At 36.5% G+C, this 20,045-nt stretch overlaps 1 protein-coding gene across 2 annotated transcripts in view; it reads right to left on the bottom strand.

Annotated features, from left to right (window-relative positions):
* Nucleotides 1-9,074: 9,074 nt before the first annotated feature.
* Nucleotides 9,075-20,045, bottom strand: part of BEND6 (BEN domain containing 6) — a 60,040-nt gene continuing 49,069 nt past the window's right edge. For both annotated transcript variants that reach the window (XM_015070146.3, XM_015070145.3), the window contains 4 exons: nt 19,716-19,936; nt 17,491-17,683; nt 16,500-16,636; nt 9,075-10,344 (listed from right to left, as the gene is read on the bottom strand). In XM_015070146.3, the coding sequence (XP_014925632.1) occupies nt 16,509-16,636; nt 17,491-17,683; nt 19,716-19,936 (542 nt within the window). In that variant the 3' untranslated portion in view covers nt 9,075-10,344; nt 16,500-16,508. The remainder of the gene's footprint in view (nt 10,345-16,499; nt 16,637-17,490; nt 17,684-19,715; nt 19,937-20,045) is intronic.

Genomic DNA, 20,045 nt, shown 5'->3' on the forward strand with positions numbered 1-20,045 from the left:
CTAGAAATTTTACCCTTCACACATTTTCAGTAGTCATTCTACTATAAAAAAGGTCTTCCCTACTCCCCTACTTTTTGATTTATCTATCCATTATCATGATTCATAGATTTCTATTTTTATTCAATGGGTTATGATTTTTGATTGTTCATTGCTATTACAGAAATAAAGCAATTTTTTCCCTAGCTTTATTGAGGTACGGTAAACAAATAAAACTGTGTATATTTACATGTACATGATGTTTTGATATTATTATACATTGTGAAATGATTGCCGCAATTAAGTTAATTAATACATCCATCACAAAAATAGTTACCATTTGTGTGTCTGTTCTAGTGAGAACACTTGACATCTACTATCCTGGGGCACGTGGCTGGCTCAGTTGGTACAACGTGTAACTCTTGATCTTGGGGTCGCAAATCCACGCCCCACATTGGACATGGAACTTACTTAAAAAAAAAAAGGATCTACTCTCAGCAAATTTCAAGTATATAATACGTTATTATTATAGTCACCACGCTATACACTAGGTCTCCAGAACTTATTCATAACTGAAAGTTTGTACTCTTGGACCAACATCTCTCCATTTCCCTCATCCCCACAGTCCCTGGTAATCACCATTCTGCTCTCTGATTCCTTGAGTTCAGCTTTTTTACATTTCACACATGAAATCGTGCAGTATCTTTCTGTGTCTGGCTTATTTAGCTTAGCATAATGTCCTCCTGGTATATCCATGCTGTTGTAAATGGCAGGATTTCCTTTTTTAATTTTAATTTTTATATCTGTTTATTCTTCTTTAATTTTGAACAGTTTCTCAACCTTTCCTTTTTTCATGACATTGATATTTTTGAAGAATATGGGCCATTATTTTATAGAATATTCCTCAGCTTAAGTTTGTCAGTGTTTCCTCATGATCACATGCAGGTTATGTCTCTGACCAGAATACTACATACATGATCTTGTGTTGCTTTTAGGGAATCACATTCAGAGACACATGATATCTATCTGCCCCTTATTGATGATGAAGATTATTGGTGATAATCATCTGGTGAAAGTATTGTCCACTTTCTTCTATTTTTTTCTACTGCATAGTTAGATTTTTCTCCTTGCAGTGTATAATCAATCTGTGGGATAATTCACTGAAAATATGCAAATACCCTTTTCTCATGAAACTTAACACTTCAATCTTGCCTGATCAATCTTTACTATTACAGTTGTAAATAGTAATTTTCCAACTCTACCACCCTTCCCATATTTTTAATTGGCATTCTGCTATATAATAAAGGGTCTTCCCGTCTCCTTTACTTTTTGATTTATTATCATTATGGATTCATGGATTTCTGTTTTATTCAATGGGTTATGATCCATTACAGTCCTAATTTATTTTGATGCCAGTTTGTCCCAAATTTGGCCAGTTGTAGTCCCTTTTGCAGCCTCACATGGCCATCATTCTTTGAGCAGTCCCTTACTTTCTGGCATAACATACCATGTTCCAAGTACACTTGGTACCTTCTCTGCCCCTGCCCTGGAATCAGCCATTTCTATAAGAAGCCCCTTTTCCTTTGGTGGGAAATGGTATTTAACCAAGATCTGGGTGTTAGGTGTACTCATTGTGACTGGAACATTTACAAAAGATTCTGACATTTGTTGTAGCTTGGATCAAGGGATGATTTACCACACAATCTTTTGTTTACACAGCTAACTTAAAAATTCACATTTTGATCCATTTCTAAAGAAGATGGACATGGTGTGGAAACATCTATATATCCGTTCCAGAATACTGCCTAAAAATTCTTACTGGGTGATACTTTATATCCTCATTGGATTCTCCTTACCTTTGTTTACGGGACTGGATCAATTTCTACTCAATTCTAGAAATTGGGTGGATTTGAGATATAGCCTTAAGAAGATTAATGTAATTACTCCTGCATTTTTTAAAAAGATTTTTGAAAAAGTGTTTATTTATTTAAAAAAAATTTTTTTAATGTTTATTGATTTTTCAGACAGAGACAGAGCATGAAGGGGGGAGGGTCAGAGAGAGAGAGACACAGAATCTGAAACAGGCTCCAGGCTATCAGCTGTCAGCACAGAGCCCGACGCGCGGGGCTCAAACTCACGGACCACGAGATCATGACCTGAGCTGAAGTTGGCCGCTCAACCGACTGAGCCACCCAGGCGCCCCTTTTTATTTAAGTAATCTCTATACCCAACAAAGGGCTTGAACTCACAATCCTGAGATCAAGAGTTGCATGTTCTTCTGACTGAACCAGCCGGGTGTGCTCGATTACTACAGCATTTTTAAGTATTCTTCAGTTCTATAGTTTTTCAGAACACTTAGGTCATTTTCTTGCATTCTCCAATTCATTTTTTGTAATCAAGTGTTTTTTTCCTTAGGGGCATATTAATAAATGCACTAATTAGTTTAAATCAAGAAGATTGAGATTTTGAGTAGATAGGAGCACTCAGAATTCCTTCTTAAATGTATCTAATTTTTCCTGAGGTTTTAGAAATTCTTTAAATATGGCTTTCACATCTGCCTTCGTCTTGGTTCAAAATCTACTCTTCATAATTTTAAGTGAAAATTTCAACTTTACAATTACAAGTTCAGGTGGGAAAGGAGATGACCTTTGTGTGTTTAAATGGTAGGTGGAACATAAAAAGAAGAGAGATTGTGTATGTGAATAGAATTGTTTACAGATGCCTGGCTGGCTCAGTCAGTAGAGCATGTGTCTCTTGATCTGGGGGTTACAAGTTTGAGCCCCACGCTGGATGTAGAGATTACTTAAAAAATAATAAAATCTTAAAAAAAAAAGGAATTGTTTAATCATTATATTGTACATCTGAAACTAATATGACACTGTAGTCAATTATACTTGAATTTAAAAAAAGGAAGGGAGATTGTATAATGGAGTAGAGAAAGGACACAAGATGAATAGGGAATTCCCAAGAGTGAAACAATACTGAATTTTTCACATTTTTTCATTAGCTTTAGCCATAGACTCTTTTGGGAAGCAATTATATTGTCAAGACTAAGCTCTGATTCTTTCTGATGGCAATCAAAGAAGGCTGACCTTCTTGGTTAGGTATTTTGTCACCTTATTGTTCTAAGTCCCTCCGAAAAGGACAATCAGTCATAATTAAAGATTCCCCCAAGATGCCACTGTCGTTCTTGATTATTCTTAGTGAAATTGTGCCATTTGAAAAGATGGCCTGGTGAGTAAGAACTGTAGTGATGTAATGGAGAGACAGAGAACCCCTTGAGAACTGACCTGGATGAAGCATTGTTTATGGTTTCTGTGTCTCCATATCCTAACTAATGGCTTGCTGTCATTACCACTATGCATGAAAACCTCTGGTCCCAGTTCAGGCGTTGAAAATAATCAAGGCAGTTCTCAGAAGCACAAAGATAAGACTAAGGAGTGTTCTTACAAAGTTTTGAAAGATGACCTAAACCAAGTTTGTTCAAAGGATTCCATTATAATGATTTTTTTTTTTTTTATTCTTTATTCTCCACAAGTAATTTGAATGGTGGGCTTACCAAATATATGCCTGTTTTCTGTCTATAGGCTTCATAGAGACAAACCAAAACAAAAGCAAAAATTAAACAGGAGTAAAAAATACAGGCCACTTTTAACAAAAGGACAAAGGATAACAAAACAGAACCCAAAGTTTTATTCTTAGTCCTGGGAATCAAAAATAAATTTAGTGCCAAAGAGCTTAATAAAGCTCAGAGCTTCATTCAGTTTGAAACATACCTCATTATTATGGGTCAAGTGAATTTGAATGGGTGCAGACCCAAAGATTCTCAAATTTGCCCCCTCTTGCCATATCAAGGAGTGTGGAAACAGGGATCTCAACAGAATCTAGGCAGCACCTTCAGATTGTTAAAACTCTACAACAGAAGAACATCAGTGACCTGCCTGTGTCTTAATAAACCAAGTACATTTAGCTTTCTGCAGTAAGACAGAATGCCCCATAGGCACAGTTTAGAATCATGTTAATCTGGGAAGGTCAGGGAGGACTTTTAAAATGAGTATTGCGGGGTGCCTGGGTGGCTCAGTCAGTTGGTTAAGCAACCAACTCTTAAATTTTGGCTCAAGTTGTGATCTCACAGTTTGTAACATCAAGCCCGGCGTTGGGTTCCATGCTGACAGTGTGGAGCCTGCTTGGGATTCCCTCTCTCCCTCTCTCTCTCCCCCCAACCCCTGCTCGCACGAATGCACTCTCTCTCTCTCTCTCCCAAAATAAATAAATAAACTTAAATAAAATGGCTATTAGGTGCGTACAGAGCAGAGTAAATGTCTTTTCTTCTAGGGCAAAATACATACATACATACATGTATATTAATGCTTGGATCAAGTGCTTGTAGTTGGTGTTTTGTAAAGTAGGGAGCTGGTTAGAATAGGAAGATTGGAAAAAGAAGTTATTTGCTGATTGGTTCAGGGTTCAAAGCCAGATTTTTTTTTTTTTTTTAAACTGTGGGGAAATATATCCTAAGGTTTCACTTGAGATTTGGGTCAGTTATAGTGGTTTATGAGTTAAGATGTTACAAGGGGGTTATAAACTCATTTCTCATTCTCTTAATTTATCTTTTCCCTCACTTTGGATTTTCCTGCATAGGCTGACCACACTTATCTGGAGGTAATGAATCTGGTAAACTTATATTTCTGAAACACAATACTTGGGCCCTTAACTTCTGGATTAACTTCCACATCTGTAAAATGACAAGAGACTCCATGATCCCTTCTAGCTTTTAATGACTTGAGATTTTAAGTAAGTTAACTATGAAAGACTGTTTACAAGAGAAGTAATACAGATGTCCCCTTATACATATATGAATAGAGAGATGCAAACTGAACTGTAAGAAGATAGATAACATCCATCCCCTAACATGTTGTCAGAGACTAACTGAAAGATAAGATGAAAATGCCTATTATCACTTATATTACTTAACATTGTATAAAATACAATATCTAGGCCTTGAAATATGTGTAAGATCACCCACAGCTAATATCCTCCTCAGTGGGGGAAACTGAAAGCCTTTCCCCTAAGATCAGGAACACGACAGTGTTGGCCACTCTCACCATTGTTGTTCAACATAGTCCTGGAAGTCCTAGCCTCAGCAATCAGAAAACAGTAAGAAATAAAAGGCATTCAAATCAGCAAGGAAGAAGTCCAGCTTTCACTCTTTGCAGATGACATGATATGTGGAAAATCTGAAAGACTCCACCAAAAAATTGCTGGAACCAATACATGAATTCAGCAAAGTCACAGGATGTAAAATCAATGTACAGAAATCTGTGGCATTTCTATCCACCGATAATGAAGTAGCAGAAAGAGAAAACGAGGAATCAATATCATTTACAATTGTGCTCAGAACCATAAGATACCTAGGAATAAACCTAACCAAAGAAGTAAAACTATAGAAAACTTATGAAAGAAATTGAAGACACAAAGAAATGGAAAAACATTCCATGCTCATGGGTTGGAAGAACAAATATTGTTAAAATGTCTACACTACACAAAGCAATCTACACATTCAGTGCAATCCCTATCAAAGTAACACCAGCATTTTTCACAGAGCTAAAACAAACAATGCTAAAATTTGTATGGAAACAGAAAAGACACCAAATAGCCAAAGTAATGTTGAAAAAGAAAACCAAAGTCACAATTTCGGACTTCAAGCTGTATTACAAAGCTGTAATCATCAAGACAGTATGGTACTATCACAAAAACAGACACATAGATCAATGGAACATAGATCAATAGAGAACCCAGAAATGGACCCACACTGTATGGTAAAATTAACAACTTAGGAAACAACAGATGTTGGTGAGGATGTGGAGAAAGGGGAAACTTCTTACAATTTTGGTGGGAATGCAAACTGGGGCAGCCACTCTGAAAAACAGTATGTAGTTTTCTCAAAAAGTTAAAAATAGAGCTATTCTACAACCTAGCAAAGGATTTGTATTTATCCAAAGGATACAAAAATAATGATTTGAAGGGGCACATGCACTGTTTATAGCAGCACTATCAACAGTAGCTAAATTATGGAAAGAGCCCAAATGTCCTTGAACTGATGAATGGGTAAAGAACATGTGGTACATATATGTACAATGAAATATACTCAGCAATCAAAAAGAATGAAATCTTGCCATTTGCAACAACGTGGATAGAACTAGGGTTTGCTATGCTAAGTGAAATAAGTCCGTCAGAGAAAGACAAATACCATACGATTTTAATCATACATGGATTTTAAGAAACAAAACAGATGAACATAGAAGAAGGGAAAGAAAAGTAAGATAGAAACAGAGAGGGAGGCAGACTGTAGAGACTCTTAAAATACAAAGAAAAAACTGAGGGTTGCTGGAGGGGAGGGGAGTGGGAAATGGGCTAAATGGGTGATGGGCATTAAGCAGAGCATTTGTTGTGATGAGCACTGGGTGTTATATGTAAGTGATGAATCACTAAATTCTACTCATGAAACCAATACTACACTATATGTTAACTGACTTAAGTAACATATACTACACTATATGTTAACTAACAAGTGAAATTAAGTAAAGTCTTAGAAAAATTTTTAAAAAATATGTGTAGGAACTATACGGAAAAAATAAATGTAAGTATATAAATATAATCCCAATAAAAATTTCAGCCTTTCTGTTTTTGAGAGTGGAAAGTTGACAGAAGTATTTTAAAAATCATCTAGAGGAAGAAATTTATGACTATTATGAGAATAATCAAGAAATTTGTGAAAAAGAATAGTTATTATATTTCACTTTTCTCCTGATTCTTTCCTAAAAAGAATACTTACGGGTGCCTGGATGGCTCAGTCGGTTAAGCATCCGACTTCGGCTCAAGTCATGATCTCACAGTTTGTGGGTTTGAGCCCTGAGTCAGGGGCTCTGTGCTGACAGCTCAGAGCCTGATGCCTGCTTCGGATTCTGTGTCTCCCTCTCTCTCTGCACCACCCCTGCTAATGTTCTGTCTCTCTCTCTCAAAAATAAATAAACATTAAAAAAATTAAAATAAAAAAGGATATTTAAAAAATTAATAAATCCCAAAGGACAGCAATGTAAGGAAGAATTTGGGTGGAAGAAGGGAGAAACGTGTTATCTCCACCATCATTAATAGAATTATTATAGCCAGGACCATCTGGGACACTGAGAGTTTGTGTAACAGTATTTAATATAATATAAATAATATAGATATTGTATCATATATACTTAAGTATACTTTATATTTTATGTATAAATATATACTTTATAATTTATAAATATATAAATGTATAAATTTATATTTTATAATATAATTGTGTTTATATTAATTGTTAATATTATATTAATTATATATGTCCTATATATATTTCCCAGAATTAAAAGCTAGAGGTATCCATATTGAAAAGGACAAGCATGTTTCCTGAACAATGAATAAAAAGAGATGGAGAACAAGACATATTTTCATAAAATTTTAATGTATCGGGGAAAGACAAGGTCAAAAGAACCTCAGGGAAGATGGGAAAGCATATCATGAATAAAAGAATGAGAATTAGGATCCCATTATGCTCTTGATAGGCTAAGGCTGCCAGATTTGGCAAATAAAAATAAAGGACATCTAGTTAAATTTGAATTTAAGACGGATAAGTATTTAGTGTAAGTATATCTTAAATATTGCAAAGGTATACTAAAAAATTTGTTGTTAATCTGATTCAGATTTAACTTGATGAATTTAATTCTTCCAGCAATCCTACAGTGACAACAATGGATGTAACTCTGGTAAGAACATCCAAGTAAGCCTTATTTACCTTTTCCTTACTGTAAGAAATCAAAGCAACAAGGAGGGAAAAAACCAACACCTGCACAACACCCTGTCCTGCTATTTTTTTTTAAGCTTGTTTATTTATTTTGAGAGAAAGAGAGCATATGAGCATGTGCACGCAGGGGATGGGCAGAGAAGGAGGGAGAGGGAATCCTAAGCAGGCTCTGCGCTGTCAGTGCGGAGCCCAATGCAGGGCTCGAACTCCCAAGCTGCCAGATCGTGACCCTAGCTGAAACCAAGTTGCTTAACCAACTGAGCCACCCAGGTGCCCTGTCTTGCTGTTTTTAGCAAAACAGGCAATGGATGATACCTGCAGAAACCAAGGACTTAAAAGTTGCTATTAAAGGTTAAATTGTGCAGAAAATGCAAGGACAATGTCAAGGCCCCTTATGAGTAGCAGGCCTCAGAAAGTAGCAGCAAAGCATACTTCCTGAAAGGAGAAACTCATCCAGAAATGCAAATTCAATAGCCTATAAATCTAATAACTGAGGGGTAACGTAAGCTGAGCTTCAGCAGAAGTCACAAGTTGGGATGCAGAGAAAATGCACAGAGTATCTCTCTGAGAGGGCTCCTAACAGCACATCTCAGAAAGATCCAGCAGAATCTTACTCCATGAAGGTCAAGGGCTCATCGGTAAGTGCAAGGGCTCTGTCCTGTCTGCTGCTGCTGGTGAAGGGCCTGGGAATGCAGGGCTGGGAACAGAAATCCTTTCAGACTCAGCTTGGGTCAGAGGACCAAAGGGAGGAGGGCTACACAAAATCTTGTCAGAGGAGCCATGCTGGCTGGAATCTGTGGTCTCTGTGACTGCGAAGAGAGGGCTTCTGAACGGTCTGACGCCTGGCAGGGAACCCTGGCCCCTCCACCATCCATGAACTCACCTGCAAATAGCCGGACCAGGAAAAACCATGTCATTATAAATTAATGTTGAAGAAAGGCTATGGCAGGACATCAGCACAACGATAGTGTAAGAGAAAATGTGAAAAGAGCTACAAAAATTACAAATGCATCAAAGACATTTACAGGAAAATGATATCATAGAACAGATGAAGACACTGACCACACGTTCCATTACAAGGTAAAAATCTTTTTTTTTTCTTTTCTTCTTTTTCTTCTTTTTCTTTTTTTCTTTTTTAGTGTTCCATCTACTAGGTAAAAATCTTAAGGAAACTATCATCTCCATGTAGGAAGACAACAGAAAATCAGCCCAGAAAAAGATTTTTTCCCTGGATTTTATACATTAATAAGAAACAAGCAAATACTTTTTATGTTTTCAATGGGATTTATTTATATTTAAGTAAAAGTAGCAAACGTTAACATAAGTTATTTCCTTTATCATATTTATTTTGTATGACCACATTTTTATCAAGCAGCATTATGGAATGTTCCCTGGGTCCACAACTCTGAACTTTCCAACTATTATATGCATCCTCTTTTCCAACTTTAAACATGACCTTGTACACTGAAGAAGCATGGCTTGTCATTGCAAAGTTGTCATGTGTGACAACCTGACATCAAAGTAGAAGCCTCTTGATGAAGAATGTTTTATCTTTCATTCATTTAAAAAATGGCATTTTTCTTTTTGTGTGATTATCCATCCCATATGATTTTGTTTTCAATTCTTTTTTCTACTGATACTATGGAATCAAACCAGTTAAAACTAAGGAGTGTAGCAATAAAACCAACCAAATACATATGATGTAATATCTTATATAGGATATTTTAGATGATGTTTATGTTTTATATTACACATCTGTATTTAATATACTTTGGGCAATAAAAAGTTAGAAGCATGTAAACAAACAAAAATTTTTCTGAAATCAATACATTGTTTCAACAGTCACAAAAACTTGGGTTTCTTTCTTTCCTAGGAGTGCAGTGGAATAGTTTCATATTAAAATAAAAAGGTCTTGTTGCTTTCACTTTTTTCGGATTCCTGTTTTATACATTTTTAGGTAACAGGGAAGAATAACCCTGTAACTTCATTGCGAAAACACCATTACTTGGTTAGATATGATCATCAGATTTTAGACCAACTTTGCTGTCCTCACATTCATGTACATTGATTATTTACTATTTACTTTTCCAAGCATGCGCTTTTGCTAAAGATCCAAACACTAAACTGGGAAGTCGTTGGCTATAATAAATGTACAGTGACTGATTATTTAGGACAATGACAAATCGTAGGGGTTGAAGTTTTTGTTGCTGTGGTAAGAGCTCTATTGTGTTAAGTTAGCTGTGCAGAGAAGCGTTTGGGGACAGGAAAATGCATATTTCCAAGAAACCATATTGCATGCTTATTTGACTACTAGAAATTCTCTGGTTTGATGCATCACTGATATTTATGGTGGAATCTACATGCAGCTTCTTCAGCAAGCTTGTTGCTCCATCAAGAGCCAGCAATATTCCAGACATCTCCCAGCCTGTCACCATGTCTCTCTGTGCTCACTGCCAGGGAGGTTGCAGATTCTCCAACAAAATCCAATGTTAGATTCAAAACTGAAGATGTTTTATTTCAGATACCTACAATACCTAGAGAAAGCAAATTTCAAAAAAACAAATTTATGTTAGAGTTCTTACAGTGCTTTTAACAGTGGTATGAGTTATTGTGCCTACTATAAATTTTTGCCTAAAAATACAAATTGTTAATAGGAACTATTACTGCTGAGGTGACTTAGAAATTATTTTATCATCTATTCAGAGAAATTCCAGCATAGACAACAGTTAAAATATTTTACATATATTTTTATCTCAAATGACTTAAAAAAATCTTTGTATTGGGTAAAATTTCAAATCCACAAAGTAAAATGAACCATCCCACATACCCATCAATCATCCTAAAAAAATGATCACCAATTCTGTTTGTCATTCTTCAGTAACATTTATTGACTGCTTAAATAGCAGGCAATTCCCCAAATCTGGTTTACCTCTTTCAAAAGTCACAAAAACCAAATGAGCTATGTTAGAGGCAGAATTACTATAAAGTTAATAAAGATTGCTTGCATGAGTGCCTTCCAATATGTTCACATGTTTATTTATTTTTGTTAAATTTGCAAAAGTTAGATATTTCGACTATAATCAGTTGAGACCACTGCCTTTCCCTTTCAACTGCCCCTTAGCCATATTTTCTCTCTGATTGTAACCATGGGGTGGCAGTGGGTATTTCTGGGATTTTACCACGGATTGACTGGGATATCCTTTTGTGCTTTGTCATGTCTCCGATTTGTAGTTATATTAATGGTGGCCATTCCAGTTTGTAGTATCCTTTAGCAAAAATATGACTATGGTCAATTCAAAGAATGTCTAAGAGGACTCACTCCATAGAAAGCTTGAAATGCCCTGAAATCTTATAGCTCAGGTATCATAGAAATTTAACAGAGGTTTCCCCAAATTTGACAACAATCCTAAAATTTATATTGCTACAAAAGAGTTAAGAATTTGAAAGAAAACTCTTAAAAATGTCAAAAAGAAAAAAAATACATTTTTAATCTACTATACTAGAGGATAGTCTAAATTATTTTTTTATTTCTGTAGAAAAGGCTGTTATAAACTTGTCAAATGAAGAGGCAATCAACATGTATGCAACTCAAAAAAAGTAGGATGAAAGTATTATAGAGCTGTTAGTAAAAATATTATATAATTTCCCCTACATTATGTGATATTTGAGAAATTTGTTAACTTTTAAACAGTATGTCATTTTGGGGCGTCTGGCTGGGTCAGTCAGTAGAGCATGCAACTCTTGATCTAGAGGTCATAAGTTTGAACCCACTTTGGATGTGGAGCCTCTGTGGAATTTTAGCTGATTGTGTATTCATAATTTTGTATTTCTTAAAGTGAGTTCTCCAAATACTATTAAGCCTTAGGTCCCACAAATCCTGAATCCATTCCTAGGTAGGTAGTAGTATTATCCCTGTATAAATTGATATTTAGAGAGTTCAAGTGACTTTCCAAAGGCCACACATTTATTAAGAAGTGGAACAGTCTTCAAAACCAGACTTTCTGACCCTAAAACATATAATTTTATATGTAAACTTGGCTAGCCTATGATACCCAGTTGTTTGGCCAAACACCAGTCCAGATGTTGCCATAAAGGTATTTTTTAGATGGGATTAACATTTAAAGCAGTAGATTTTCAGTAAAGCAGATTATCCTCCATGATATGGGTGGGTTTCACCTAGTAAGTTGTAAGCCTTAAGAGAAAAGGCTGAAGTTTTTTGGGGAAGGAGGAATTCTGCCTTCACACTGCCTTTGAACTCAAGACTGCAACATCAACTCTTCCTGGGTCTCTAGCCTGCTAGCGTGTCTTGCAGATTTCAGACTCACCACACCTCACAATTGTGTGTGCCAATTCCTTCAAATGTCTCTTTATATACATCCTATTGGTTCTGTTTCTCTGGAGAACTATGACTAGTGCAATAAGAAATACAAAGGACTATAGTACTACATCAAAATAAAAAGCTTTTGCACAGGGAAGTAAACCATCAACAAAAACAAAAAGGCAACGTACTGAATGGGAGAAGATATTTGCAAATGACATATCTGATAAAGGATTAATATCTAAAATATATAAAGAACTGATACAACTCAACATCAAAAACCAAACCAAAACAAAACCCAAACAATCCACTTAAAAAAATGGGCAGAGGACCTGAATGGACAATTTTCCAAAGAAGATATACAGATGGTCAATAAGCACATGAAAAGATTCTCAACATCATTTAATCATCAGAGAAATGCAAATCAAAGCCACGGTGAGACATTCATTATCTTACACATGTCAGAATGACTAAAATCAAAAACACCAGAAAAACAAGCATTGGCAAGGATGTGGAGGAAATGTAAGCCTCACACGCCATTGGTGGGAATGTAAATTGGTACGGCCACTGTGAAGAACAGTATGGAGTTTCCTCAAAAAATAAAAAACAGATACCATATGATCCAATAATCTTACTGCTGGGTACTTACCTAAAGAAATGAAAATAGTAATTTGGAAAGATATATGCTCCTCTGTGTTTACTGAAGCATTATTTGCAATAGCCAAGATATGGAAGCAACCTAAAAGCCCAATAGACTAATGGATAAGGATGATATAGTGTGTGTGTGTGTGTGTGTGTGTGTGTGTGTGCGCGCGCGCGCGCGTGCGCATGTGCGCACACACACACAGGAGTATTATGCAGCCATAAAAAGGATGAAATCATGCCATTTGTGACAACATGGATGGACCTAGAGAATATTATGCTAAGAGAAATGAGTCAGGCTGAGAAACACAAATACCATATGATTTCTCTTATATGTGGAATCTTAAGATAAAAAGAATAAACAAAAGCAGAATTATACCTGCAAATACAGAGAACAAACTGATGGTTGCCAGAGGGGAGACTGGGGGGAATGGGCAAAATGGGTGAAGGGGATTGGGAGATACAGGCTTCCAGTTATGGAATGAACAAATATGGAAATAAAAGGCACAGCATAAGGAATATAGTCAATGGTATTGTGATAGTGTCATATGGTTACAGAGGGTAGCTACCCTTAGGGTGAGCATAGCATAATATATAAGCTTGTTGAATTGCTATGTTGTACACCTGTAATGTAACATTTTGTGTCTGCACTCAAATTTAAAAAATGATTAAGAAAAGGTTCTTCAAAAAATACAAAGAACTATATGTTCGTGTTGCCTTTCTAATAGTTACTAATCAGATCATCTTGGCAATTCACTTAACTTCATTTTGGCTTTAGTTTCTTTATCTGCAAAGTAAATAAATCATTTTAGACCAGGATTTCTTAATCTTGGCACAATTCACATTTTGGGTTAGGTAATACTTTGTCGTGAGGGGGACTGTCCTATGCTTTGTAGGATGGTTAGCAGCATCTGTGGCTCTGTCCACTAGATGCCAGTAGTATCATCCAGTTGTGACAATGATGTATATCTCCAGACATTTTCAAGTATCTCCTAGCTGGGAGGCAGGGGACAAAAATCCGTCCCATCCTATTTGAGCACTGCTATATTGGATCATCTTAAGTTATAATAAATGCGTATGTAATGTTATTGTGGAGATTATACAGGCTGAGGCAGCTTTGGAAATTTCAGGAGAAGGCTGTTTGGTCATTTAGTGGGATGTTATAGAGGCGATATGCTAATATTCTGTAATTCTTATTTGCCTCAGTTCCTATAAGAAAGAAACAAAAAATGGAGGGAGGCCAGAAAGGTTGGCAACATAAAGCTCTTGGCAAAGCATAAACTGCAGGCAACTTGAGGGCAGTCATAGGAGTGAGAGAGAATAGATAAAAAGGGAAGAACGGTGGAATTTAGGGCCTATCCTCTCAGAAATAAATCTTATCTGGGAAACAGTTGTTTCAAATCCAAGCCACCAGTGGCAACCTTGCACTCAGTACTGGGTGGAGGGCATTGTCTACCACAGGGCCCGTGGGTGGGGGTTGCTGGGCTTTGTGGATGCACAGGAATTTGTAGAAGTCTACATGATTTTGCAGTGCATATTGCCTTGCTAATAGTAATGCAAAGAAAGTTATTTTTCCAAAGAATACTTTAGGGAGTGGGATAAGGAGGGAGTATGGTTTGCCTGAGTAAGTGCAGTCATCTTCAGGCTCCTTCCTGTTAAATGATCAAGAAGAAAAAAATAAAGCAGCATTCCACTAGATGGTGCTATATCAGACTTATTCGTGAAACATGGCTAAATTAAGTTTGATATGACCCTGTCTTTCCCAGCATGTTTTCTCAGTCCTTTTGAAATGATTTAGATTTAGCTATACTTCAAATGAAAGATACCTGCCAATTAAATTAATTACCTGCCAATTAATTTGGATTTAGCTATACTTCAAATGAAAGATACCTGCCAATTAAAAAAAATTTTTCCATTCTAGGGTTAATCTCCACCTCTGATTCAAAACATGTACATTTCCATTCCAAGCAAGTTGTCAACAAAGTGAGGCTCAGGCCCAGAAGGCACCAGAACATGCTGTGTTCTTAGCAAAAGATTTGTTCCTTTTTTCTATTTTAATCATTGCCATAGTCAGGTGATTAATAACAGTACTACTGGGTTGCAAGTACAAGCAAAATTGATATAAAACCCTTTTAGCTTTAATTTCTTTAACACTTTGCTGACTGTTAGTCAGAGTTGAGTTTTGTGCCTACCCTTGGCAGGCTGAGGCATTAAAAAGGCAGAAGTTGGGATATTGAAATACTATGCATAGCTCTGAAATATAATTGTGTGCTCCAAAAGGTAGCCCTATATAGCAGACCCTTGGAGTTCTCGTTACATGGCATTTAGCAAGGGAACTTAGCTACTTGGATAACTGGGTAGCCTCATGTCAAAACAAGCAGTTCTAAGGGCTCATTTAAGCAATTATTTCCCAACTGGGAAGTTGTGGGATTCACAGCCTACTGAAATTTTTCATCAGAAAAAGGATACAAATATCCTATCTTTTATAAATCTGTAAGTCAGTCTACCAGTATGGATGAGCCAAGGGAAGGAACCCCCTGCAGTCGTTATAAGTGGTTTTTTGTTTGTTTTGTTTTGTTTTTAAGGAAGAGAAACTATTGTTGACCCTCATCAGAGTGAGGCTTCAGTTATACAGCAAAATAGTAAGGGGCCATCAAAGGCGGTGGGGGTAGTAGTCAGGGTGGAGGATAGGTGGAGAGAATTACTGCATTACACACGGCCCAAATCCCATTTAAAACACGGACAGAAAATAAAGGCAAAATAAAATGGTGTCAAAGGTGGCTCGAGTTAGGCAGAGAACAAGTAAAGTCAAAGTCAAAGATAGAAGTCAAGCAAATGGAAGAAAAACCTGCCCTCATGTATTTCCCATACACCTCTGTTTATCAAAAAATATTAAAAACATAATACTGCATTTTTTTCCCACATATTTTCCATCAAAATAATGGAGAGGAAAGCTGAGCACAAGTGAACCAGCTGGGACACTGGGTTGCTAAAGCAAACAGAAAATTCCACTTGAACAGTTTTGCCTAAGGGCAGGGCCTGATCATGAAGTGTATTTCCTTCAAAACTCACTAGCAATAATTCTTTCTCTTAGCATAGTAGAAACATCTTGGTAAAAATCCTTATCAAACAAATATAAACTATAACAACTGATTTAAAGATTTAAAGACAGTGAGAAGCAGAAGGAAGGATGGCAGAGGGGACCCTTCAGGACTTCCAGCCAGTAGTTGGTGCATGAACCACTGTTTGGAGTTGTAAGTTCAGTCCCATTGATGTACCTCAGAGATCTCCCTGGGGTCTGTGTCTCCCCTGTTCTAGAGAAACAATTCTTAAATTATCAAGTGTCCCTCCTCTGGCTCCTTTCTACCCCCACTCATAAGTTAACATACATTCTGTGAAAAAAAAAAGAAAGAAAAGTTTCTCAGTAAAACATTTGAAAACCACTCATACTCTTATCTCCATTTTAGAGATTTCTGGTGCACTTGGGCATTTTAAAGAGTAGAAAAAAATGCTGAGAAGCTCTGGGAAAGGAAAATCTGTATCTGAACTTAGCATTTCCCAAATTGAAATCCCCTTCCCCATCCTCACCTTCACCCCCACGAATACCTATTAGTGTTTCACAGGCCACTAGTATTCTCTAGAAGAGTGTTCACGGAAATCTACTCCAGGGATAAAAGTATTAAATCTTTTGGCCCCATTGAGAGGATTGTGAAGATTGAGCAGACTTACCAAAAGGATCTACTTAATATCCTGAGAGTTCAGATTTTTGCTTAAATTTGGCTTCTTGGTACAGTTGTTTAGCTTTTGCCCTATCATTCTCCTAATTGAAACATCATCTGTGTTGGGAAATAACTGTTTTGTGACTCCTGTAAACAACAACAACAACAAATACACAAAAACACTTTTTGAGGCCTTTGCATCATAAGGTATGAACTGAGATAAAACATCAAACAATTCACATTATACTTTTGTCTCCACTTTGCAAAGGCAGCCCAAACACCCATGAGATATTTAAATAGATGAGTATATAGGCAGGGTTTTCAAAGCAAAGCAAGAGATATGGAAGGTCTATGTCTTCCTATGGTACCACTCAACTTTAACCTTGCTACTTGCTCTTAACTCTAGATCCCCTTGCTCCACAATGTTAGGAATTTATTTTTATCCATTCCCAGCAAACAGTTGAAACAACTAGATTCTGACTGATCCTTTTGTAGCTAAGAAATGGTATATTAAAATACAGAGAGCTCAGATTCAGTGATTTCCTAAATTTGTTTGATATTTGCAAAAAAAAAATTATTTGGTAATCTAGATTATTATATTTGAGGAGATTCATTAACTTAAAAACCATAAATAGGAAATTAGCCTCTATTTTTCTAGCATAAAAGATAAGGGATCTACAACCAAGATAAGAAACAGAAAATAAGATATAAACTGCTACTTGAAATTTTGTTTGAAAGGATTTTGAAAAGCATTTTTCTAAAGCTATGAATTTAAAAAGTTCAAACATGTCACTGAAATAAAATTTAGTTTTATTTTAATGACTGCTTTAATATAAAATTTTTCTGCAAAATACACCATATTTAATAAGAGGTTTAGGCTATCTTGAGATTTTCCTTTCATAGAAAAATAAACAACAAAAAGACCATGAAACAATGACTTAACTTGGAATGATAAAAGAATTTCAAATTAATGTGACAATGTACTACAATTATATTATCACCTATGATTTCTTGAACTTCATTCTGATTCATAGCTGGTTTTACAGCTTTGTCCCTCGAAGTAGAGGACTTTGCGCCAGTCAGGCTGTGTGTGGCCATGTATTCGTTCGTGTAAAGTACTTGCATTAAATCATTAATAAACTTCTGAGGCTTGCTCTTGTTACAACGGGCAATCTGCCATTTTTCAATCTTGAACTAAAAAATACAAAATAATAATTGAACCTGAACAAAGAAAAGGAAAGTATCTGCGGAAATATATTACTGATTGAGTTAAGACACACTAGAAAACACAATTAACGTTCTTTAAGGTGATGAATTTACTTTAAAAAAATTTTTTTTAAGGTTTATTCATTTTTCAGAGACAGAACATGAGCAGGGGAGGGGCAGAGAGAGAGGGAGACACAGAATCTGAAGCAGTCTCCAGGCTCTGAGCTGTCAGCACAGTGCCCGACAAGGGGCTCGAACTCACGGACTATGAGATCATGACCCTAGCAGAAGTCAGACACTCAACTGATTGAGCCACACAGGCACCCTGGTGATGAATTTACTTTTAATATGTATTTTACATTTCAGGGGTTCAAGTTCAATGTTATCTTTGATATAACTCCCAATATTTATGTAGTGTTTGTTCCAGAGTACATACAAATTCTTGTATGTGATCTGGATTTGATGGTTTAAGAATGAGTCCCATCCCCAACACCTCCTACTAAATGTGGTAGGCAGAATAATGGCCCACTGAAGATACCCCCATCCCTGGAGTCTGTGAATATGTTACCTTATAAGGGAAAAACAACTTTGTAGGCGTGATTAAAGTTAACTACCTTGAGATGAGAAAATTATCCTGGATTATACAGATGGACCCAATTTTATAACAGAGCACTTAGATGCAGAAGAAGGAGGCAGAAGAGTGGATCAGAAAAAAGATGCAGGGGGCACCTGGGTGGCTCAGTCGGTTAAACGTCCAAATCTTGATTTCAGTTCAGGTCATGTGCTGACAGTGCAGAGCCTGCTTGGGATTCTCTCTTTCTCTCTCTCTCTGATGCTCCCCCCACCTCTCAAATATAAATAAAATATTAAGAAAAAAATGCAGAAGAAGGAGGACAGAGTGGAAGAGTGAGAGAGGCTTTGCCTGTCATGGTGGAATGGACCACAAACCAAGGAATATGGTTGCCTGTAGAAGTGGGAATGGACTCCAGTGTATAGTCAGCAAGAAAACGGGAACCCAGTTCAACAACCACAAGAAACTGAATTCTATGATAACCTAGATGAGCAGGAAACAGATTCTTCCATAGAGCCTCCAGAAAGGAATGCACCTGCTGACTCCTTGATTTTACCACACTTCTGACCTATAGGACTCTGAGATAATGCATTTGTATTATTACAAATCACAAAGTTTGTGGTCTTCTGTTATATAGCAAAAAGAAACTGATATACCAAGATTCAAATATTCTCAATGTTAGATTGGTAGTATTTAATTATTGCTCTGGAAGGCATATTTTCAAAGCTGATACCTCATTCTAATGAAACTCTGTCTTTTCAGCTTCTGTTACTTGATGAAGAGAAATTAGGGAAGTAGGAAAAGAACTATGTTTATTCAGCATGCAGAGGCTGAAATTTACCTTCTCCCAATGATGTAATTTTGTAATCCTTAATGCAAAGTTACCTATCACTGGTTTAAGAGTTTTCTGGTTGGCTCAGTCGGTTAAGCATCTGCCTTTGGCTCAAACCATGATCTCATGGTTTGTGAGTTCAAGCCCTGGATCCAGCTCTGTGCTGACAGCATTGGAGCCTGCTTGGGATTCTCACTCTCTGCTTCTCCCCCACTTGCATTTCTCTCTCTCTCAAAATAAATACATAAACTTAAAAAAAAGAGTTTTCCAGTTTAATAACCTCATCATTGACCACAATTTGACTTTAGTTTTCTAAATTGGATATTTGTGAAACAAATGTTGTTTTGATTTATTGTAAAAAAATTGTTTTATGTAATTGCAGTGTTATGGTCATGACCTAAAGTTACCTAAAGTTATCTGATAAAACAGTGATTATTTTGTAGTCTTTTTTTTTTTTAGATTTAATTTTTGAGTAATCTCTATACCCAACATGGTACTCAAACCGAGTCCATGGACCACGGACTGAGCCAGCCAGGAGCTCCATCATTTTGTAGTCTTCTTTTAATTTTTGTATTTACTATATCCCAGAAAAAGAAAGGGCGAGTATTCCAACTCACCTGTTTCTCATCAGTATGATGCTCTTCTTCAGCCTTCAAGGAAATTGGTGAACTGGAATTAGAATTAGAATTACTGCATGTTGAGGCAAATGAATCTGGTGAGGAGTTGTTTGTTGCTCTCCAGAGGGTGGACGCAGATGTAGACATAGTTCCTCCACCCTTAAGTAGGGCCTCTGCCATACCAACCAATTCTTCAAACTGGGTGACTGCCTGTGGTAACACTAAAATGGCAAGAAAAAGTAACAGTGTACAAATACTTTTAATAACAGGGGCATGTATTCTTATTTTTTATTGTGGTATACGTATATTATATTGCGTGTATAGAAATAG

The sequence above is a fragment of the Acinonyx jubatus genome, chromosome B2 (genome assembly GCF_027475565.1).
Source record: "Acinonyx jubatus isolate Ajub_Pintada_27869175 chromosome B2, VMU_Ajub_asm_v1.0, whole genome shotgun sequence".
NCBI classification, from domain to species: domain Eukaryota; kingdom Metazoa; phylum Chordata; class Mammalia; order Carnivora; family Felidae; genus Acinonyx; species Acinonyx jubatus.